At 36.9% G+C, this 24,618-nt stretch overlaps 1 protein-coding gene across 7 annotated transcripts in view; it reads right to left on the reverse strand.

The window, feature by feature from the left end:
* Positions 1-4,770: 4,770 nt before the first annotated feature.
* The window catches only part of Ankrd17 (ankyrin repeat domain 17), a 166,101-nt gene continuing 146,253 nt past the window's right edge, over positions 4,771-24,618 (reverse strand). For all 7 annotated transcript variants that reach the window (XM_063240326.1, XM_063240325.1, XM_063240327.1 and 4 more), the window contains 4 exons: positions 7,718-7,966; positions 7,047-7,225; positions 6,306-6,470; positions 4,771-5,371 (listed from right to left, as the gene is read on the reverse strand). In XM_063240326.1, coding sequence (XP_063096396.1) covers positions 5,312-5,371; positions 6,306-6,470; positions 7,047-7,225; positions 7,718-7,966 — 653 coding nt within the window. In that variant the 3' untranslated portion in view covers positions 4,771-5,311. The remainder of the gene's footprint in view (positions 5,372-6,305; positions 6,471-7,046; positions 7,226-7,717; positions 7,967-24,618) is intronic.

Consider the following 24,618-nt stretch of genomic DNA (forward strand, 5'->3'; position numbering starts at 1 on the left):
TTTTTGAGTTGTACAGTACAATATAAAACGCTCATATAAATATTTGAGCAAGCAAATAGAAATCACTTTCAACCCTAATAGTTTCCAGATGAACTAGTGCAACATCAAACTTTTTTTTTTTTTGACAGTTTCTCATTGTGCTGCAGCCCAGTCTAGGCTTGAATTCAGTGATCCTTCAGCCTCAGCCTCTCCAGTGCTGGGGTAATATGTATGCCACCATGTCTTGTTTTAAATGATCAGCATTTGTAATTAGCTTATTTTTCTTTTAGTTACATCACAAACTGAGTTCCTTATAAACAGAAACATATAAACAGTTCTCGATGATTCATTAACAATGGTGTGAAATTCTCACCTGAAGTATTCTGTGGCTAGTAACAACCACATCTCCCAGCTGGCTGCAAGTACCCTGGCTCAGTAGTAAAGCACACGTTGAGTCCTAGGCCCCAAATTCAGCATAAAACAAATCCTGTCTCACAATAAGGCTGTACAGTGTTGTTGCTTAGCTATGACATTTGGTAGATATATTAAACGCTGTTTTTTTTTCTTGTGTGTGTGTGGTACTTAGATTGAATTCTCAGCCCTGGCACTAAACTACAGCCTCAGTCTTTTTAAAATTGTTGTTCTATTTTGTTTTGTTTTTTGACAGTCTCTCAAGTGACAAAATTATGCAGGCATCCAGAAGTGCTGGTGTTACAGACATATATCACCATGCTTGGCTCTTAAGAGGCATTTTTCAATTTAGGATATTTGGATATAGTGTTATACAGTGAGAATTTGGATTGCATTTCCTCTCTGCACTCTACGTTGAACACAGGAATGAAGTTTGCAATGAACTGAATGTGCTCTCAGATTTGTATGTTAAGCCAAGCGTGGTGCACACCTATAATCCCAGCACTCAGGATACTAAGGCAAGAGGATCACTATGAATTTGAGGCCAGCCTGGGTTACACAGTGAGTTCAAGGTCAGCCTGAACTACATAGCAAGACCCTGTCTCAAAAAACAACAAAAATTGTATGCTGAAACCGTAATCCCCAGAGTGATAGTATTTAGATGAATCTTTAGGAGGTATTCAGGTTATAAGGGTGGAGACCCAAGAATTGGACTAGTGTCCTTATAACAGAAGACAAAAGAGATGATTCTGCCCTACGTGAAGAAATAGAAAACCACCTGGGAACCAGGACAGTGGCTCTCATTGGGAATTGAAAAGGGAAGAATGCTAATGCTAGACATGATAGCTTTCAGAACTATGAGAAATCAACTTGTTGAAATCATCTAGTCAAGTCATATTTTTGTTACATCAGACTGAACTAAGGTGCTCAAAATTTCAATATGTACTATGTAACTTTAGATTTCACATTTCTCAAATATGCCTTCTAGAATATCTGTAAAAGTTAAAAAAAAAAAAAAACTACCCAAGTGTGGTGACACACACCTGTAATCCCAGCACTTGGAATGCTAAGGCAGGAGAATCACTATAATTTCAAGGCCAGCCTAGACTGCACAGACCTTATCTCAAAACAATAAAACCTTAAATTGTTAAAGGGGGCCTCTCGAATCAGATTTTTAAAATTTATGATTTTTGGAGACAGGATCTTGACGTGCAGCTAAGGGTGAGCTTGAACTCAGTATGTACCCCATGCTGGCCTCGAGCTCATGGTAATCCTCCATCAACTTCCCAAGTCCTGGGAATACAGGCATGTGCCACCAACCCAGCCATCTTTTTCTGTTTTTTTAAGGCCTACTTTTCAAAACTGACGAGTACAGAATTAACTCTTCACCCTTTATATTGAGAAGTATCCTCCTATGTCATCTTTCTTACTGGTTTTCAAGTACTGAACATGCGAAGTTTGCTTTTTTTTTAAAGCATGAATTCATTTCAAGGTAGAAGTCTAACATGAAACCTCTGACAACACAGCTATTAGTCTTGTACTCATCATGTTATAAAGGAATTGCATCAGTACTACAATGGAACTTTGTATTCCTTCACCCAAATTCAAGTGATAGCACTTTTGCAATCCAGATGTGTAATCTAAGTAGTGGCATTAAATCACTAATAATGTGCTTGTCTTTAATTCCACACCTGAGTTAATCAACAGCTATAACTTGTGTTAGCATTCATCACTGAGATATGTATTTCAGGAGCATACAGAATTTACTAGTGTAACCTAACTACATCAAACATAAATTCTGATTCTGAAATTTCTTACATAAGAAAAAGTTCTAGGGGCTGGAGATTTAGCTCAGCGGCATAAGTGCCTGCCTTGTAATCCCTGGTACCGATAAAAACGAAAAAGACCAAAAAAAAAAAAAAAGAAAGAAAAAGTTCTAGCATACTTTGATGGTAATACTAGATGTGTGTGAAAGAGTGTTTATCTGGAACATCAAAGTGAATATAGATTGAATCAATTAGAGGACTTTGAATCAATTAGTGTTACAATCTTGAGTTTCTCAGTTTTGTCTAGAGAATATATGGCACATGCCTATAATTCCAGCACTTGGGAGGCAGAGGCAGGAAAATCACTGTGAGTTCAAGGCCAGCCTGGGCTAAATAAGAGCAAGTTCAAGGCCAGGCTGCACTATGTAGTGAGACCCTCTTTCAAAAACAACAAAACACAAAGAAACGTAACTCTAAAAGAAAATATAGTGTTGGAAAATAATTTTTATAAGTATCCTGAGTCAAAAGACAAAATACTATTTTACAGCATTAACATTCTATATATCTTTTGTTTCCCCAGAGAACAAAAATAAGTATTATAAAAAAAAATTTCCTTTACGAATAAAATAAAAACATTACTTTACAGTAATGGAAAATAGGAGAACTTTCAAACTTAGCTGTGTCACTGTTTTTTTGAGAACAGGGCACACTCTGTGTTCAGGCTGGCCTTAAGCGTGCAGATCTTCCAGCCTCAGCCTGGGATGCCAAACTGGTGCCACCATACCTGTCTCAGTTATGTTTAAATGTATGTTAGGAAGACATGAAATGCGGATTTGTTGGAAATGGTAAACAAATCCTCTCAAATGTTGGTATAATCATTGGCATTGGATAATCACTGGGGTACTATTTTGGGATTTAACGCATGAACTAATCCAAGTGTTATTTCTCAAAATTAAATGACTTAAAAGAATGAGAGTAAATAAATACATCATATCATCTGCATATACATGTATCACATTCTTTCAAAAGAGGGGGAAAGACCTGCATGGTCTCAAAAATTATATATTTTATTGTTTAAATAAAAAAATGCACTGAATTACATCTGAAATATAAAAAGTGTATTTGAAAAATGTCCCTAGGACACACTTCTAAAGCCAAGCCTGAAACCAAAATGTAAACACAGAGCATTCCAACCTACATTCCCTACCCAGAGGTGCTCTCCCCCTTCTTTCTCAGCTCACTTTAAGAAACTCTTGTTTAGTGAAACATCACAACTCGTGCTGCAGTAAATGTTAAGTAATATTTGTTTTCCAGAAGGATTATCAAGTAGAAATGAACCTAATTAACATAAAACAAATAAGCAAAAAATATCCAATAGTGGCATGAGTTCTCTATAAATTATTCTGTTAAATAACATTACACCCCTTTCTTACTAAAGTGCTGTAATTATATTCAGTCGTAGGAAATATTTTACTTTTGGAAATATTAATCATAGGTGGAAAGATAAATTTATGTATTAAGATTACCTTCTAAATTAAAAGTCATGAATGTGCATTGTTTACCAACTTTTGGTATTTATGAAACCATATATGGATGCTTTACACAAGCTGCCAGAGGCCAGAAAACAGTTCATCTACTTGAATAGCTAAGGAACCATATTAAAATTGTCAATTCTAAATGAATTATCTAAGTTTTAGTTAATGCTTATTTTTTACCAGTGTGGAATTTAAGCCTAACTTTAAAAAAAGAAAAGAAAAAAGACTAATTGATATATACACAACTTCACTGTTATGTTTACTTTCTTTACATTTCAACCAGATAATTTATTTTTCCACAGGAGCCAGGGCAGGGCACATATTCTTAGATACATTACTGTTTTATTATTTCAAGTGAACGGACTCTATAAATCCCAATGAATAAAATGGAGATTTATATTGTAGTTGTGTATTCATGTATCTACCATAATTGCTGTAATGACAAATGCAAACTTTATTACTTGGCTTAAGGTAGCTGTTGATCCCTTCCACTGATAATATACAAGTATGGAGAGCATGAAGCTTTCTGAATTGAAAAAAAGAAAAGAAAATGAAAGTACTCTCACTGAATTACTGAAAACTGAAATATTATGTTGACTCTTAACTATAAAGCCAATGTTAAGAATCAGTATTATCCAATATAAAATACTACACTCAGTTGTTTAATAATAAACAATATATTAAGAGCGTGTATATGCTGACTGGGAATAGTGGTGTCTTTTTACAGTCTCAAAAAGTCTAAATATTTTATGGTTTGAAGAAGCTACTGGTGATGAAGACATTCCAAATCCTTGCAGCAAACATTACAGTGAACATCTTTATAGTTTTCTCAGCTAAAGAATTTTATACTGGTATTGCAGTACAAAATAAGGAGTGAAGAAAGCAAAGAGAGAAAGAAGTGTGTATTCCAAGGGTGAAAAGATAATAAAAGGACAGGGAGAAGTAAGAAGTTTCTTCTCTGTGTGGCTTGCTAGACCAGAGTGAGAGTGAGCTGGTGTTCTAAGTCAGTGTAAGGAACAAGCACTGATAATAATTAGCCCATCATACTTGATACTTAAATTACACAAGTAGAAAAGTGATGCTTATTAATAGTTTAATGTATGAAGGAAACATCCAGATTTCTGAATATGAAGGTACATATCTCACATTAATTTAAGTCTACATAAAGTAGAGCCTCTATACTGACATATTGAAATTTACTTTCTGCTTAGCCTTTTCTGTTATGTAAACAATTGTACATTTATTTGCCATTCTAAAACCTCAGGATCAAGTTTACATAATTTCGCTAAATTTCCGTGTTTGCTCAGAAGCAGTTTACAGTACTAAAACCAACCAGCCAAAGAACAGCTTCAACAGAAAGTTATGTCCAAAGGGGAGAAGGAAAGAAAAAAAGAAAAATGATAAGAAAAAATGCTAACTAAGGTAAAATGACCGATGATGGGGAATGGGCAGTCACAAATGTTCACAGAAAATAGGTCAGTTAGTAAGTTCTTCTGCAAAAAGCCTACACACTTCAGTCAAGCACATCAGTAGAATGATTTGGGAGCATAATTGTTTTTCTGGCCACTTGTGATCTCCTCTGAATGAAAAGGAATCTGGAGGCTAACAAGCTCATCCTCATCAGCCCAGCTGGTTCATATGCACACTGTTCATGTGAGGTGCCCAGGGTCCAGTCCACACCTAGGAATATATAGAACATGTTATCTTATTAAATATATATTTGATTAAAACTCAACTAATGAACTGCTGTTAGTATCTAGACTAATCGTAAAATAGCTCAAAATAACTCAATTTGTAACATACTAGCGAATAAAATAATGTTAAACCACTTTTTCCTTTTTTAAATTTTCTTTGCAGTGCTGAAACCCAGGGCTTTCTACATGGTAGACAAGTGATTTCCACTAGGTGGTGTACACCCTCACAATTTATTTGTCATTTTTGTAGGGCTCTTCTGACTCCTTGGGGCAGGATCTATTTTATCATCATCTTTTTAAAAAAATCATTACTTGTGCATATACAGATTAATGGTTGTGGAAGGAGAATGAGTCAGATACTAAACATGCATCAATATAAGCTGAAATATAAAACTACATAACCATTTCTTTAAATTTTCAGTTAATTATATATAGTTTTCACATTTACAGTACTGTTAACAAGTAACCTTTGAAGAGCCTCTTTTGCAGCACCACTAAATTTTGATGTCAGCTGGGCATGGTGGTACACACTTGTAATCCCAGCATTCAGGAGGCTGAGGCAAAAGGATTGCTCTGAGTACAAGGCTAGCCTGAACTACACAGCAAGATCCTGTCTCAACAAAACAAAACAATTCAACCCCATTGTCAGTGCAAAATAACATTATCTGAAAATCATTTTGCACGTTAAAATCTTTTATCTACCATCTTCTACCCAAGGGTATATATAATATCCTTCCGTAGTTTTAGCCTCAAACCACTATCTTTTGTACCGTTTCCCATACACTTCTATTACATTTCTGTTATATTAAATCTTCCTCATTTTCCTCAATTGGCCATACTCTCTATACTCTCTTCTTATCTATTCATCTGTATCTTATTTCATAAAACTGAGTGTTTATTTGCTGGATTATTAGTCTTACCGTTTGAGGACCATTATTTTCTGTGGAACTTGAAACCATCTTTATCAGTGAGTTCCAAGAGGGGTCTGCAGCATGAGGGCCATTGAATATGGGTCCTCCAGGCCCATCAGGGATGGGCGCCACTGGAGGGATCATTGCATTCCCATACACAGAGAACGGCATACCCTAATAGGAGGAGAAGTAACATTTGAGTTACTATTCACTTTTGTCAACAGAATCAACATCCTTAAAATAAGTATTTAAAGAAAAATAAAAAAGTAACCAAAATCACAAAACAAAACAAATTGATATTTAGCCAGGCAAGGTGGCAGGTGACTATATTCCTAGCACTCTGAATTCTGAGACAGGAGGTCAACCTGGACTAACTAGTGAGACTCTGTCTCAAAAAGCTAAATAAATAAAAACCATGCAAAACCCAGAAATAACAAATCTGACAAACTTAAAATGTTTTCTGAGAATGTATAAATTATCTAGGAAATTCAAAAATTATTTTTTATTATATGGCTTATTTTAACATGAGATTATTAAGCCTACTAGCTTCAAAATATGTCAAAAACAGTTCTCTGAGATAAAATCAAGACTTATAAATTATATATACTTCAGCCAGAAGCCAGAGTTTGACTTGTATTTGCAGCCCTAGCCCCTGCATCATTTTACACATGCTCATCCATGGGGAAGTGAAAGTTCATAGGAAGAAAAACATTTTGAAATAATGAAGATGCTTATTCAAATCACCATTACCCCAACTTTAGGAAAGTCCATATATCCTGCAGGAACATGCTGATGGAATGTACCAGAAGGAGTTACAATTCCTGTACTATCTCTCTCCATGGCTTGATGCTGTGAAAACACTCCTGGATCAGACATTGGCCTGTGAATCATAGGATTTCCCATCCCAGGGTTACACCAGTCTACTTTGTCTAAGGGGAAAAAAAAGGCAGAGACAAAAATCTGTAACACTCTTATTTTTAAAGCAAAGAATTGGTAATACTTTCATAAAGAAAAAATTTTATACCTAAGAATTTCTGTATTAAGCTGTGAATACTTTTAAAATACCATGCATATATTTATACAGTAGTATTTCCTTGTTTGCAAGTAGCAACATAACACAGCCTAATAAAATACCCTAACCACTTAGTGTTACAAAACAAAGTTAAAACCTAAGAAACTCAAAAATATATTAATAGTTAATATAATAAAATGGGAAATTAACATATCTGCCCTAGCCTGTTTTCAGCAAGCAATGATAAATGCCAACACAAGAGATCACATGGGAACAGAACTCCACAAACAGTGATTAAATAGCACAAGGGACAAGGACACAGGCCTTCTGCCGTGACTGTGAAGGCAATGGTGTCAGAGCAACACAGGGGAATGCAAACAACACCTGCAGAGCAAGCAGCAAATCATACCTTGACTGCCACCGATCCCTTCAAAAGACCAGATGCCACTGTGCCCCACGGACGTGGACAAATTGCTCCCAATCACAGACGGGGCTGAAGTTCCTGTTTGCCGGATCCGTGCAGAACGCTCAGTCCCAATCGGAACTGGAACTTTCCTGTCCTGAGAGATGCTGCTGGGCTTCTCTGACCCTAAAGGTACTGATGGAGGGGCAGGAGATGGAGCACGGACCCCAGAGGACACAGACTGTGCAGCAGAATCTGAAGAAGAGACATTTGCACACAGAATACAGGTTACCGATAGATGTAATTCTATAAAACCAAATTTTAAATTATGAAGACATCTTACATACACATTCTCTGAGGAAAATAATGTTTCAGTACACTTTGCATATTAAAATTTGGTTGTAGTCTATGACTTCATAGTAGAATATGAAGAAGTCAGTGTTGCAAAGCTGTGAATGATTCATATAAGAAACTCTTAAACTAATTAATGTTTAAATTATTCCTCGACACTAAAACATAACACCAGAGTAATGATAAGACAATATTTAAGCTGAAAAAGTACAACAAAATTGAGGTAGGAAAAGAAAATCATTGTATGGCCACTTCTAAACTATATTCTTTGTCAATATTTATTTTTGTATATATTAGATGAAAAAAGGAGTTAAGATACCAGATTTGGAAGGTCTAGGTTAAGGGAAAAATAAGTTTATTAAAATGATGCTGTATAAGAACTTAGATATGCTGAAAAATACTAATAGAAAGCCATGCCTCAACGTGATGATAACAATCTAAACTGTATCAAAACAAAGTACAGATTTTAATACAATTAATTTCAGAATATTGCTGGCTCTGGAGGTCGAGGCAGGAGGATAACTGTGAGTCTAAGGCCAGCCTGGGTTACATAGTGAGACCCCGCCCCAAAATTAAAAAAAAAATTTTTTTTTTTGAGATTGTTAACTACAGTTTCAACCTCTTTACACATTATTGAGAAGAAAAAAAGAACCAATCAAAATTTTGTTTCATGTGAAACACTCAACTATTAAGTACATTTAACATTAAATAAGGTATTAATGGTGGAGGAACTAAAAGTCAAAGTCAAACCGTTACCTTCCCATTCACGATTCATTCATAACTACTTGACTCCTGGCCCAGAGGCAAGCATTAATATTTTCTCATTTACTTATTATTTTTTCATACAGGGCCTCACTATGTAGGTCAGGCTGTCCTGGAACTTGCTATGCAGCCCAAGCTGCTCTTGAATTTGCTGTCATCTTTCTGCCTTGGTCTCCTGAGTGCTAGAGTCATAGGTGTGTGCCATTATGCCCAGATTTTCTATGTAACTGTTCATACACTGAGGCTCTCTCTCTCTCTTTCTCTGTGTGTGTGTGTATGTAAACTGATATAGATTCCACAATTCTACACACACACACACACGCACACACACACACACACACACCTGTAACATGAAAGCACAGTGTTTCTATGCTTTCCCAAATATAATAGTGTTTTCCCAAGGTACTTTTTAGGGCATCTGGAAGATAAGAAATGTTTAGTTATGCTATTAGCTACAACATATATGCTGCTTTGCTTCGGGATGGTACTAGAGGGCAAATCCACAGCTTCACATGGGCTAAGTACAACATGTGCCACCCTACTCCATCCCACTCGCTGGATGCTTCCTTTCCTTTACCAGAAATGGAAACTGAACCATGGTTTCCAGCAGAGAGGTTGGAGCTCTACTGATGCGATACACTTTTAGTCTTCAGACTATGAATTTTATGTGACTTTTTATAACTATTTTAAAATCATTAAAGAAAAAAAAATCATGCAACTGTTAACTGCTGAGGAGAAACTCCATTTACTAGTGCTTGCAGGCCTGTTCCATTACAGTGACCCCCACCTTTTGATGAGCTGTAGTGACTAGGAACGTAAAAGAATGAATATGGAAGTATTTTATAAATTATAATTTATTAGGATATTAGTATTATTGATGAACAAAAATAAGGAACATAAACCGGCACTGATGGCATAAGACCTGTAATTTCAAATACTATGAGGCTGAGGTACTAGGATTACAAGTTCAAGGTCAGCCTATCTCAAAACAAAATTTTAAAAAGGGCTGGGGATGTAGCTCAGTGGTAGAATATCTGTTTATTATGCAGGAGGTCTGGGGTTCAACCCTTAGCCATTGTAAAACAAAAACAAACATTAAAAACCCATGAAACATATAGATGTGTTAGCTATAAAAATAAAACAAAACAAGGGACCATGCAACTCTAGTGAAAATTAAAATCCAACTCCTATAGTTCTAGAACCACTAATATTACTCGATATATTTACTCCTTTTTTTTTGTGGTACTGAGGCTTGAACTCATGACCTCGTGCTTGCCAGGCAGGCACTTAGGCCACTGAGCTAAATCCCCAGCTCTGATATATTTACTCTTAACCACGTTGTTAAAGCATTATAAATACTTTAAAACTTCACGACTTTTCACCTTAAAACTATACTGCTGAGAGGCTTTTTGGGAAGACACAGGTGGCAGCAGCACCATTTTTCTTCCTATATTCCCATTCCTCCCTCTCCATAAAAACAAAGCTACTAAATTGGCAATAAAAATCCATGGATAAAATCATTAACTAAACTAACAGAAAATAGTTGGGTAAGGTAGACTATACATTGAGACCCTGTCTCAAAAAAACTCAGTCTTATATTCTATATAGAAGGAAAAACACAGAATTCTCAGATCGAGGTACAGAAGAAAAGGAGAACCTCAAAATACTTCAAGGTACTCAATGATTAGAAGGGCTTGCAAATCTGAGCACAGCAGGTGAAGCTGGAAAGGTCCTGCTTATGCTCTGATGTTTGCAAAAGTCTGAAGAAACTGGAGCTACCTGTTGAAGCCTCCTTCCAGGGCAAAGTCTCTCTCTCTCTCTCTTACACACACACACACACACACACACACACACACACACACACACAGAAACACTTGTGGAGTTAGGCACGATGGCATAAATCCATAATCCCAGCCCTGAGGAAGAAGTGCCATGCATTTCAGCATTTCAGACCAGCCTGGGCAAAAGAAGAGTGACTTTGAAGCCAGCCTGAACTATACAAACAAGACTGTGTGTCAAAAAAACAAAACACATCTGAGAACAGAACAGGAGGCAAGACAACAGAAGCAAAGAAAAACGAAACATCTAATGCCAAGTACAGTGAGGACAGAGGTGGGGGGGATTAAAAGTTCAAATTCTACCTGGGCAACCTAAGGAGACCCTGTCCAAAAATAGACAAAAACATGGCTGAAAATATAGCTCACTGGTAAGAGTGGCCACTGGTTCAATGTCCAGTCTTGCCAAAGAGATAAAGAGAGAGGAGAAGAGCAAAAAATAAGTGAAAGAGAAGTCAAAGCAGATGTTTTAAAGTGGGTAAGTGGGACCACACTAGCACAGAGAGCTAACATCCAGGGTTCAATCCCCGGTGTAAACACAAAACACAACAAAAAGACAAGGAGTGAGATAGGAGAGGTAAAGAGGAGGGGGAGAGAAGGAGAGAACCAGGAGGAGAGAAAGAGAGGAAGGAAGACAGGTAGGTAAATAGGATAACAAAGCAACAAATTTAATAAATGGAAAGGTACATTTTTGCATACTTCTAAAAACAACAAGGGAGAATTCTAGAGCCTTTGGCTAGGAAAGATATCTGGATCTACTTATTCCTTCTAAAAACTCAGAAAATTCCTTCTAAATATCCCAGCACTTGGGAGGTTGAGGCAGGAGGATCACTGTTAAGTCTGAGGCCAGCCCGGCTACTTAGTGAGTACAATGTCAGCCTAGACTACATGGGGAGACCCTGTCTCAAAAACAAACAAAACCCCCAAACAGACAAAAACATTTATTAAAAAAAAAATCAGAACTCATTTTCCCAAACACAAAACAGAACTGCAGCTTAATTATGTATAAGAGAAATGGACCAGAAGCATCCCTATTGAAGACAATAAAAGTATTCAAGAAAGTTATAACCTAAAATATCAAACAAACTGAAAGATAAGAAACACAGCAAAGAACAGCATAATTTAGAATTAATGAAATAGGAAGCGATGAAACAACTTGTATTAGGTATGAAGGATTATTTCAGAAAGGGCTAAATAAAAATAGATGGATACACTATATAAGAGAAAAAGTAAATATATACATTCTTTTAACTATATACTTACGTCTCTGAAAAACAACTAGAATAATTTGAATGAAACACACCCTGCCCCTAGCTCTGCCCCAGGAGTCGGCCCTAACCTCTGCTCCAGATTCTGTTTCCCTCACCTTTCCTACGGTTGGTGGTACAGTGGTGAGCTGCCTTCCCTGTCCTTTCCTGTTTTCTTCTAAGGTCAAATGCAAAGAAAAATAATGCTTTGTATGCAGTGTAAATAAACAGATGAAGCCTTCCTGATGCCTAAGTGAAGAGATTGCCCTCTTGAGACTCCCACCTAAGCAGCCTAAGTCTCCAGATTCCCGGTCAGAGTCAGTTTTGTCTTCCTTCCTGCAGGCCTGCTGGCCTAAGCACAAGCACAAGCACAAGCACAAGCATCAGATCCAAGCATGGCCCACTGCAGGCTACACAGGAGCTGGGTCAATCACACTCATACAAGAAGGAGCAGCTGATGAACACAGAAGAGCTAGTGACAATGCACAAAATGAGATGATGAAGCAGCTTAGGTATAAACTGCCAACTCACAAGAAACAGATCATGAATGAGAGGTCATATATCCCGAGAGTCAGACAGACACAGAGGAGCAATAGCTGCCACAAAGTCCTGGATGATTCTAAAAATGTTCTTATACACACATGCATGCACATGCTTGCAGTTCTGGGAACTGAACCCAGGGCTTTTGAACCGAGCCATACCCCTCTCACCACTTAAAAATTCAGAGATTGGGGCTGGGGATTTAGCTCAGCAACATAAGCACCTGTCTGGCGAGCACGAGGTCATGAGTTCAATCCTCAGTACCAAAAACTAAATAAAAAAATAAAAATAAAATAAAATTTAAAAAATTCAGAGGCTGTCTTGCCAAATGACTACATTAACTAAGCTGGGCTCGAACTTATGATCCTCCTGCCTCTGCCTCCAGCTACCAAATATTTTCCTTATGAGTCCTTAGATGGTACTGCATTCCTTGCCAGGAAAAAGAACCTAATCAAAATAAAATTTCATTTCTATACAACTTCTTCAATTAAGGAAAAATAAAGCTGGGTATGCAGCTTAGTGGTACAGTGTTTGCCTAGAACATGTGAAGTCCTGGGTCTAATCCTCAGTAGAGAAAGAAAACAAAAACAAAACTTGTAATTCAGGGTCATGTTATTGTAAAACAGAGTATTTTACATTGATACAGGAAAAAACAGGTTTCAGAGGATAGAGCCGATCTAGGTTTTGTGGGACCTTAAGTTTATACAGTTTGGGGCAACTATTTGTAGAAAAGATTGTAAAATTACAAACACAAAATCATGCTTACAGCCTTAAAAGGGACACATGCAAATGTGGCACCCTTGACACTGACATGGAAATCCATCTGAATTTAGAGAAAGAAAATTGGTCCTGAGTTAGCATACAAACATGACTACAAACTTTAAAAAGTGCCCCGTGGGAAAGTTACACTGTACTTCCTTCCTTTTGTTGCAATACTGGGGATGAACCCAGGGCCTTTCCATTGAGCTATATCCACAGTCTGTTCTTAAATTTTGAGGCAGGGTCTTGCAAATTCCTAGGCAGTGCCATAGTGCTAGAAATACATGTGTGTGCCACTATTCCTGGCTACATGGCACTTGTCAGAAGATTTTGCTCAGCAATTATTAAACACATTCTAAATTTAATCATAAAGAAATATCAAAAAAAAAGAAAGAATGTCAAAAGAAAGCATCAAGCAATTTATATGATCTTTAAGATAAAAGAGAGTAAGTTCTAGGTTATTTGAGACTAAAAAGCATGGGAATTAAACATAATTTGCAATTCTAACTTGAATCTTGGAGAAATCATAGAAGTTTATTAGGATCAAATAAAAGTACTACTGGGCTAACTAAAATACAAAAATATGGAATATCTAATAGATAATATATTAAGGTAAAATGTGCTGAATTTGAACACTGCAGAACAGTCATGGAAAAGAATGTTCTTAGAACAGTAAGAAAGAGTAAGAGAGTTTGACCATCTGCAGCTAACTCTAAAATGACAGGAAAAAACAGAGAAATATATTTTTTTAATGGCTCAAGAAAAGAATGTATAAAGGAACATATAGTGCAGACAGAGAGAAACATTACATGTTATCAACTGGCAGGTCTGGGAAAATGCCAAGGGTTGTTTGTGCTATTGCTGCAAGTTTAAAATTATTTTTGAGCCAGAGATTTAGCTCAGCGGCATAAGCTCCTGCCTGGCAAGCATGAGGCATGAGGTTCGATCCCCAATACCAAAAAACCAAAAAATAAAGTAAGTTAGCCAGGCATGGTAGCACACAACTAAAATCCCAGCACTTGGAAGGCTGAACAGGAGACCACTTTGTATTCAAGGTCAGACTGGACTGGACAGTAAATTCAAGAACATACTGAACTACATAGCAACATCTTGTCTCAAAAAGGGGGGACAGGGCTTAGATCTGAGAGACATATCAGATGCAGTGTTGATACAAGCAGCTCCTTCTGTAAGAAGAAAAAAAGATCTATTAAAAAAGTGCTGATACTTGACAGTGCTTGAATATGGACCATATAGCATATTATTATTACTAAATTCATGTTCTCTGTATTTGGTAAGGGTATTTATTGTCATTGTAAAAGAGAACGTTATTAAATGATGATACATGTTAAGGACCAAGTACCATATATACGTCTTTCTTAGTCTTTTTCCTCCATCTTTTTAAAAAATTTATTTTGAAACAGGGCCCTCTGCTAACCAGGCCAGGCTAGACTTGAACTTGCAATCCTCCTGCCTCAGCTATTCTAGCATGAGCTATCATGCCCAGCTTTTTTTCCTTTTTTTTGGTACCAGGAATCAAGCTCAGGACCTCACATTTAACAGGCAGGCACTGCACTGCTGAGTTAAATCCCCAGCCATGCCCCGATTCTTACACTGTTCAGATGTTCCAAACCATTTGTCCCTGAGGAGAGGGAGTGCCAGGTGTGGTGGGAAAATAAATTTAACACATTTTTCTCAATAATTGGTAAATTTAAGTGAAAGAAATATGGGCATTTCTTAACTATTCTTTCAGAACTTTTTGTAGGTTGAATTTTCTTGTACTAAAAATTTCTTGGAATATAACAATACAAGCAATTTTAATGGCCTCAATGACATCCTACAACAATGTATTTTAAAAAGCAAGTGGAACTATAACTGAGCATGGTGGTACACATCTGCAATTCCAGTACTGGCAATGCTCGAGACCAATCTGGGATAAACAGTAAATTTAACATTGTCCTGAAATATAAGGAAAAACTCTGTCTAGAAAAATCACACGCAGCTGGGCACGGTATCCTCAGGCAGGAAGATCATTGCAAGTTCAAGGCCAGCCTGAACTACACAGGGTAAGTATGTCTCAAAAACTCCAAATTAAACATCACTCTCTCAAAACCACCACCAGGATGAATGAGTGAATCAATCAATCCATCCACCAATCAATTAATCAATCATCAAGTATTAAAAACCTATTATGTTTGCAAAAAGACTGCAACCTATTATGTTACAAAAAGAACAATGTGCTGGGCATGGTGGCACACATTGTAATACCACTTGGTGAATTTTGGTTAAGAGTTCCTGAAATAATACAAATTGACTTAATAAACAGTAAGCATATAAAATAGGCATTTTATAGAGTAAGCAACGGGGCTGGGGATTTAGTTCAGCGGCATAAGCGCCTCCCTTGCAAGCAGGCAGTTGTGAGTTCGATCCCTAGTATCGATTAAAAAAAAAAAAAAAATAGAGTAAGCAACAGAGAAAACAGTCTGAGAGTCATCGTCCAGACACTGAAATACAGCATCTTGAGGAAGACAAACAAGATGACAGTGGGTCCCTTGGACCCAAGAAGAATGTGAAGTGTGAATTGAAGTCCACAGAGAGAGTAAAAAGAAAAAGGAAAAACTTCCATGAAGCAGAAGGCGGTAGCTGGTGGGGACTTCGTCTAGAGCCAGACTCACTGCTAAAGAGGAGTTGTTGGAACCTAGAGACACATGGTCATGTGACCATGGCAGCTGGCAACCCCAGGGGCCCTCACAGAGAGATGTGGCACTGGAGGGCAGCGCTGGACCTGGAGGACTGCACTGGTGGCTAGTGAATGCAGAAGGTTCAGTTCTCCCATAGGCAAGAGCAATTGGCCAGAAGCCATTTTGGAGTCCAGCCAGATAAGCCAGAACTAGAACTGCTGCCGGCTTCCTCCAGCAGCTCTCAGATGGGGGCAGACCCAGGAAAATGCATGCACTGTGGGAAGCCCAGTGAGTCTGGTCCTGGGGTAGGCATGCTAAGGCTATGTAGTACTCCAGCATAAAAGCAATGCCTGGCTCGCAGGGATACAGTGGTATGATTTGGGACTCTTGTCTCCACAGGCTGTCTACTAGTGAACCCAGACAGAATCCTGGAAGCAGACTATTTTTCTTTTCTTGTTTGCTTGTTTTGTTTTATTCAGTTTGTTTTCTTTCTTTCTTTTTTTCTTTCTTTCTGTCTGTCTGTCTGTCTTTCTCATTGTGAGAGTGGTTCCTAATCTTTCTGTGGGTGTGGTTCGGTTCTGTTCTGTTCTACCTATCCTTCCACCTATCCTTTCCTTCAGTCTTCTGCACCAGTTTCCCCAAATTGGTGGGATCCATCTTTGTCCTGCAAACTTACTTGTAAACTCTTTCTCTTTTTTCCAAGTCTCTATTTTCCCCTTAATCCATTTCAATTTATTTTTTGGGTGGGGTACCGGGGATTGAACTCATGACCTCGTGCTTGCCAGGCAGGCACTTATACCACTGAGCTAAATCCCCAGCCTCCATTTTAAATTTTAATCCTGAGGGCAAAATTGATGTATTACAGATTGACATACTGTATATAATTATCTGATTTGTTTTACATTTTGTTATTTAATCACAAATCTAGTTTATAGAGTTAAAAGTTACAAATTGAGGATTCAGTTTGTTGTTTTATAGGCTGTGTTTGATGTTAGAGGTACCACTACATGAAAACTGACTTTACTGATCTAAACAGCTGCTGGCTCTGATAATGCATGACTGAGATAACCAAGGGTCACAGAAAATATTGTGGCACAGTGCCAAAAGACTAGTGACTAGGCCACGCAAGCAACAACTTCCAATCGCCAACAAACTGAAGAGGTAAGATCTTCCAACAGACTCAAAACCCCAAAACCAGCTACACCTGGAAGATACCTCAGAAAAGAATTCATAACCTAAGTGTCCTAAATATCACTAATAAAGCAACCCACCATAAGTAACTTATAAGCATTACACTAGGAATTAAATTAAAAAAAGAAAACAAATGAGAAGACACTTAAGATGCAACCCTAAACAACCAGTTCACCAAAGGCAAATCCAGGGGACAATGAGGTGGGACAATCCAAAAGCCCCCACCAGGTCTCTCCCAAGTGGTTACCACAGAGCAGTTGAATGAGTCTCTGGAAAAAATGAAATCAGAAATAATCTCTCACTGGGGATTTAGCTCACTGGCATAAGCATCTGCCTGGCAAGTGCGAGGTCATGGGTTCGATCCCCAGTACAAAAAAAAAAAAAAAAAAAAAAAAAAAAAAGAAATAATCTCTCAAATAACTACAGTGATTACCAAAATACACACCATGCTTAGCAACATTAGAACAGATATAGACAAAACAATAGACAATCTTAAACAAATTATTGAAGTGAAGCATAGGAAACAAATGGAATCCATAAAGTAGATTCAAGTAGATATCCAAGAAAATATAGTGAGGACAGGATCTCAGATATTGAACACAGGCCTGCAGTTAGTGACCAGGAAAAGAAAGATTTCTCAAAACTAATAAAGAACCATGAGAAATCAATCCAGCAGCTGCTAGATGAGACAAAGAAGAATAACCTAAGATTAATTGGAGTCACTGAACAAGCAGGAGATACCACAAATAACATTAAAAACACATTCACAGACATTGTGACACAAAAGTTTTCTGGTAGAGAAAAAGGATTTGACATACAAATAAGTGACGCATATAAAACTCAAATTAGTTATGATCAAAAAAAATCTATAGCCAGGCATATAATACTCAAGATTTCAGAAATTCAACACGAGCACAGAATCTTAAATGCTGTTAGGGAAAAGAAACATATCATCCATAAAGGAAAGCCCACCAGAATCACAGCTGACTTCTCAGCACAAACTCTCAAATCAAGAAGAGCTTAGAGTATAGATTGACATACACCAAAATACTATCTTTCAAAATTGATGGAGACACAAGACAAAGAACATCTAATGAAATTTTGACAAACCAGCACTCCAAAATGTTCTGAAGGACATCCTAGAAAGAGATAATAAGGACTACAGATCTACAAACCTCAACTGAAGGAATCTATCAGGAAAGGCAAACAACTAGAGGGAAGGAAAAAAAGGGGGAGTCAACAACAGGAAAAATAACATGACAAGGATGTCAATACATATTAGTTATAACCATCAATGTTAATGTTCTCAATTCATCAATCAAAAGACACAGAATGGCAGAATGGATCAAGAAACAAGATCCAGTAGTACGGTGCATACAAGAAACACATTTAATTCAAACAGAAATTCAAAGACTGAAAGTCAAAAGATAGAAAACAATACTCCACGCAACAGGAAATCAGAAAAAAGTAAGGATGCATATTCTATTTGCAGACAAAGTGAATTTGAAGTTAAGAGTGATTAAGAGAGATAAAGAAGGTCTTATAAAGGGAACAATCCAAGAACACAACGTTAACAATCATAAATATATACTCAACAAATACCAGTGAACCAACTATTACTAATGGACATGAAAAATCAAATAAGCTCTAATACAACTATATTGGGAGACCTCAATATCCCACTGTCACAAAAAGATCAACTAGACAAAAAAATCAATGGGGCTGGGGATTTAGCTCAGTGGCGTAAGTGCCTGCATTGCAAGCGCATGGTCGTGAGTTCGACCCCCGGTACCAATAAAAAAAAAAAAAAAAAAAAAAGAAAAAATCAATAATGAAATATTAGAACTAAATCAAACTTTTGAGCAAATAGACTTGTATTATACGCCACAACATCAGAAGATACATTCTTCTCAGCTGCACATGGGACATTCTCTAAAATAGAGCATATACTGGCTCATAGAACATGCTTAAGTAAATGTAATACTATCATACATGCATACTATCAGACCACAATGCAATGACATTGGAAATCCATGCCAAAAGAAACCACAAGAACTTCATAAACACATGGAAATTAAATAGCACCCAACCATTTGGTTACAGATGAAATTAAAGAAGAAATTACACAGTTTTTACAGTTGAGTGAAAATGACAATACAATGAACTGGGACTTATGGAACACAATGAAAGCTGTCTTCACAGGGAAATTTATAGCAGTAAATACCCATATTAGGCAAACAGAGAAAATGCACATAAACAACTTAATACTGAACTTCAAACTACTAGAAAAAGAAGAGCAGGCTAAGCCAAAAGCTTGTACAAGGGAGGAAATCATAAAAATCAGAGCAGAAATTAACACACTGGAGACTAAAAATACAATACAAAGAAACAATGAATCAAAGTTTATTCTTTGAAATATTAACACTGACAAAACCTTAGCCAACTTTATTTAAAAAAAGGAAAAAAGGCTCAAATTCACACAATTAGGAATGAAAAGGACCAAATCACAACAGACCCTGCAGAAACCAGAAAATCATCTATACCTTCTTCAAAAACTTGTGTTCTAATAAACCGAAAATATAGATTCCTAGATACATATCAATTACCAATGCTGAATCAAGAAGATGCTAAAATCCTAAATAACCCAATATCAATAAATGAAATCAAAGATATAATTATTATTGACCAACAAAGAAAAGCTCAGGCTGTGATGGATTCACTGCTGAATTCTACAAGAAATTTAGTGAAGGGCCAGGGATTTATTTAGCTCATTGGCATAAGCACCTGCCTGCCTGGCAAGCGTGAGGTCGTGAGTTCAACCCCTGGTACAAAAAAAGAAAAAAAAAAAGAAATTTAATTAAGACCTAATACCACTACTTCTCAAACTCTTTAATGAAATTGAATGGGAAGCAATACACATAATTCCTTCCTGGAAGCAAGTATTACTTGATTCCAAAACCAGAGAAGGGCTCAATTGAGAAAGAGAATTACAGGCCCATCTCCCTAACGAACGCAGATGCAAAAATCCTCAATAAGATACTGGCAAACAGACTGCAGCTAATCATCAAAACATTGTACATCATGACCAAGTGGGATTCATCCCACAGATGAAGGAATAGTTCAGCATTTGTAAATCCATAAATGCAGTACACCATATTAACAAAGCCAAGGGCAAAAATCATATGATCATCTCAATAGATGCAAAAAAAGCTTTTAACAAAGTTCAACACCCATTCATGATTAAAAAAAAAAACCCCTTAAGGAAAATTGGAATAAATAGTCTTTATCTCAATCTGGTAAAAGCCATCTATGACAAACCAACAGCCAACATCATACTAAATGGACAAAAACTGAAAGCTTTCTCTCTAGATACAGGAACAAGACAAGGATATCCACTGTCTCCATTCTTATTCAACATAGTCCTGGAAACTTTAGCTGAAGCAATTAGACAAGAAAAAAAAGTAAGAAGAATAAAGATAGGAAAAGAACAAGTTAAACTACCATTGTTTTCAGATGACATGGTACTCCACTTAGAAGACCCCAAAAACTCTACCAAAAGATTTCTACATTTAGTAAGCAAATTTAGTAATATAGCTGGTTACAAAGTCAACACTCAAAAATCAACAGCCTTCTTGTACATGAATAACAAACTTACTGACAGAGAAATCAGGGAAACAATACCTTTTACAATAGCATCCAAAAATGAAATACCTAGGACTCAAATCTAACAAAAAATGTAAAAGATCTCTATATTGAAAAGCACAGTAATATGAAAAAGGAGACTGAAGAGGATATTAGGAAATGGAATGCTAGCCCATGTTCTTGGGTAGGAAGAACCAATATAGTGAAAATGTCCATACCCAAAACTGTTATACAGATTCAATGCAATTCCAATAGCATATCTCACTGAATTACAGGAAGCAATCCTAAAATTCATTTGGAACCAGAAGAAACCTAGAATAGCAAACGCCATCCTGAGCAACAAAGACAAGAAGATGGGGCATCACAAGGCCTGACTTGAAATTATACTGTAATGCTACTATAATGATAATTACAGTGTGGTACTGGCAAAAAAAAAAAAAAAAAAAAAAAAAAAAAGACTTGAAGATCAATGGAACAGATTAGAAGAAAACAACTACAGACACACTAAACTACCTTATCTTTGACAAAGGTGCCAAACACATTCACTGGAAGAAAGGTAGCCTCTTTAATAAGTAGTGCTGGGAAAATTGGCTCTACACATGCCTACGATTAAAACTGGACCTATTTCTTTCCCCATGCACTAAGCTGAAGTCAGAGTGGATCAAAGATCTTAATATTAAAACAGAATCATTAAATCTGCTGGAAGACAGAATAGGTAAAACTCTTAAAGAGGTAGGTGTAAGCAAAGACTTTATGAACAAAATCCTGATCGAATGGGAACTATCATGATAAATCAACAACTAGAATCTCATTCTAATGAAAAGCTTTTGCACAGCAAGGAAACCCAAAAGAGTGAAGAGACAACCCACCAAATGGGAAAAAATGTTTGCCAGAAGTATCTCAGACAAAGAATTACCATGAACAACATATAAAGAACTCAAACAAGTCAGTCCTCCCGGGTTTAAAGATGCCATCCAAAAATAAGCATCTGAAAGGCATACACACATCTCAGATGAAGAAATACAAACAGCAAATAGATACGTGAAAAACTGTTCAACATCACTATTCAATCAAGAGATGCAAGTTGTAACAACACTGAAATTCCATCTCACCACAGAAAGAATGGTTAGTATCAAGAAATCAATCAATAACAAATGCTGGAGGGCCTGTGGAGAAAAAGGAAGAACCCTTCTCCACTGTTGGTGAGAATGTAGCCTGGTACAACCACTGTGGAAATCAGTTTGGAGATTTCTCAAAAAAATTAGAATTGGATGTCCCACTCAATTCAGCTATTCCCCTTCTGGGTATCTTTCCAAAAGAGTTTAAAACATCAAACCACAGAGATTATATGTGTACCCATGTTTATAGCAGCACAGTTTATAATAGCCAGATCTTGGAAACAACCTAGGTGCCCACTGCTGAGAAATCGATAAAAAAGATGTGATGTTTTTATACAATGGAGTACCACTCAGCCATAAAGAATGATAAACTGGACACTTTCATAGGTAAATGGACACACCTTAAAAATATACTCATTAGTGAAATAAATAAGACACACCTATATAAACATGACATTGTTTCATTGTGTGACAAGCTGAAAGAAAAAACATATATATGTGTATGTATCTGTATATAAAAAAAGTTAAGATAGTTCTACTATTGAAATCTCTGAGTTCATGGAAGAGAAAGACTTGTACTGGCAACGTTTGGACAACTGAAGGCAGAGGTCTTGTGCTCTGGGCGAATGATTTGGGGATGACAACATGCAATATATGTACCACAGTTACCCCCTGATTGATGTGTTTTAAAATTTATTTTAAAAAATAGTACTTTAGTTAAAAATAAGTAGGCACTTTTAAAAATACATGTAAAAACACTCTGCCCTGAGAATACATCCCATTGTTAAGATGAACTAGCAAAAATATTTCATGTCACAGGGTAGACATATCGTAATTTTAACCTTTTCCCTTCTATTTCTTAATGAATGTGAAAATCCAGCCCATTTTATATATAAATAGGTGAACGGGAATTGCCCGTCTACAGACACTTTAATCAACTGTTTAGCTTTAGCTTCACAAGGAAGACACTCTTCTACATTTATTCTGTTTAGAGATAAAACTGATTTTCTGAAGAATATCAGAAAAAACTGAAAATCAGATAGTCACAGAATAAAATCATTCTATAAAATATAATATAAACACACATACATACATAAAAAAAAAGAAAAAGACAATGTATTTCAGACTTTTTAACCATTGGCTATTTAAAAACTGTTGGCCCCCCTGCTTTGATTCCTCTGTTCTTGACTACAGAATCCAGGATGTGAGCATGCCTTTCTTTTTTTTTTTTTTTTTTTTTTTTGTCTTTTTCCTTTTTATCGGTACCGGGGATCGAACTCACGATTGCCTGCTTTCAAGGCAGGTGCTTATGCCACTGAGCTAAATCCCCAGCCCCGTGAGTATGCCTTTCACAGCATGCTTTTCTCAGGTTTCACTATACTGTCACACTTCTAAAACTACCAGACATTGAACTCACTGCTGCCAGCATCATCATCACTCCCATCCCCGAAGGTTTAAACCCACAGCAATGGCCGCAAATAATGCACACACTATTCCCGCTCCCTTCTCCCACGAGTCCTCGGCAGTGGGTATCACATGTGAGAACAAGGAAACATGGGTCACACACATGCTTGTGTTGGGGCTCTGCTTACAGAGCTATAGAGGTGGCAATCTAATTCAACAGTGCTGAAGACAGTAAATTACTAAGATTTTTAAACTTGTGGCTAGTAGCTAATTCTACTAGGAGTTCTTTGGTAATTTTTCTTTTTTTTAAGACAGGGTCTTGCTATATAGGTCAGCCTGCCACTCAACTGACTACTGTCGCTCAGACTGGCCTGGAACTTGCAGTAATTCTCCTGCCTCTGCCTCTCGAGTACTGGAATTATAGGCATCCTGGTAATGTATATATTTTTTTTACTTTTCTCTTGGGCTTATTTTTATATTACCAGATTTATTATAAAATCTCTTAAAATTTTTGTCCCTAAATAGAGGGAGTGCCAGGTATTGTAGCATACTACCTGTAATCCCAGTACTGAGGAGGCTGAGGCAGGAAACCTCTATGAATTTAAGGCCAGCCTGAACAGCAGAGTGAGATCCAATCTCAAAAAAACCCAAAATATACTCCAAAAAAGAGAAAAAAGTTATTGAAGATGATAAAATATCTTGAGAATATTATTTTTCACTCTTCAATATACAACTATTAATCATTCCTAAAATTCAGTATCTGTATTTCTTTATTATAGAAATTTATATTATACTGAATACAGCTTTAATAACTGAGGCTAATTCACAGCAGGACACAACTAGCATACCTGCTTTCTTTTTTTTCTTACTCTTCTTGTTAATGAAGATTGAACTTTATTCATTTAGTGGTACTGCAAATTGAATATAGGGTCTTCACACTAAGCTATATCCGCCCTCTACCCTACTTCACTTTTTTTTTTAGACAGCAAGTGGTTCATTCACTAAGTTGTCCAGTCTTCTTGCCTTCACCTTCAAGAGTGCTAGGACTACAGGTATGTGCCACCATACCAGGGACTTGTGCCTTGATCTTTTAATTTCATCTTTATTTGATTTTTGATTCTTTGTTGTGTAGCTCAGGCTAGTCTCAAAATCTGGGTGATCCTGAGCCACAGCCTACTGAGTGCTGAGATTATAAACATGAGACACCATTTTTGCTTTGTGTTAGGCTGTATGACAATGGTCATGATTAGCTAGATGTCTCCGCAAAGCCTCATATGCTCATAGGTGGGGCTTTCGGGTGGTGATGGATCATGGGTGTGTGATACTGGATTGGTCCACTGATGGCTTTATAGCTTGGTGTCACATTGGGAAGTGAAGCCT

The sequence above is a fragment of the Cavia porcellus genome, unplaced genomic scaffold (assembly GCF_034190915.1).
Source record: "Cavia porcellus strain 051 isolate PalLab524CR breed Dunkin Hartley unplaced genomic scaffold, mCavPor4.1 scaffold_30, whole genome shotgun sequence".
Lineage (NCBI taxonomy): Eukaryota > Metazoa > Chordata > Mammalia > Rodentia > Caviidae > Cavia > Cavia porcellus.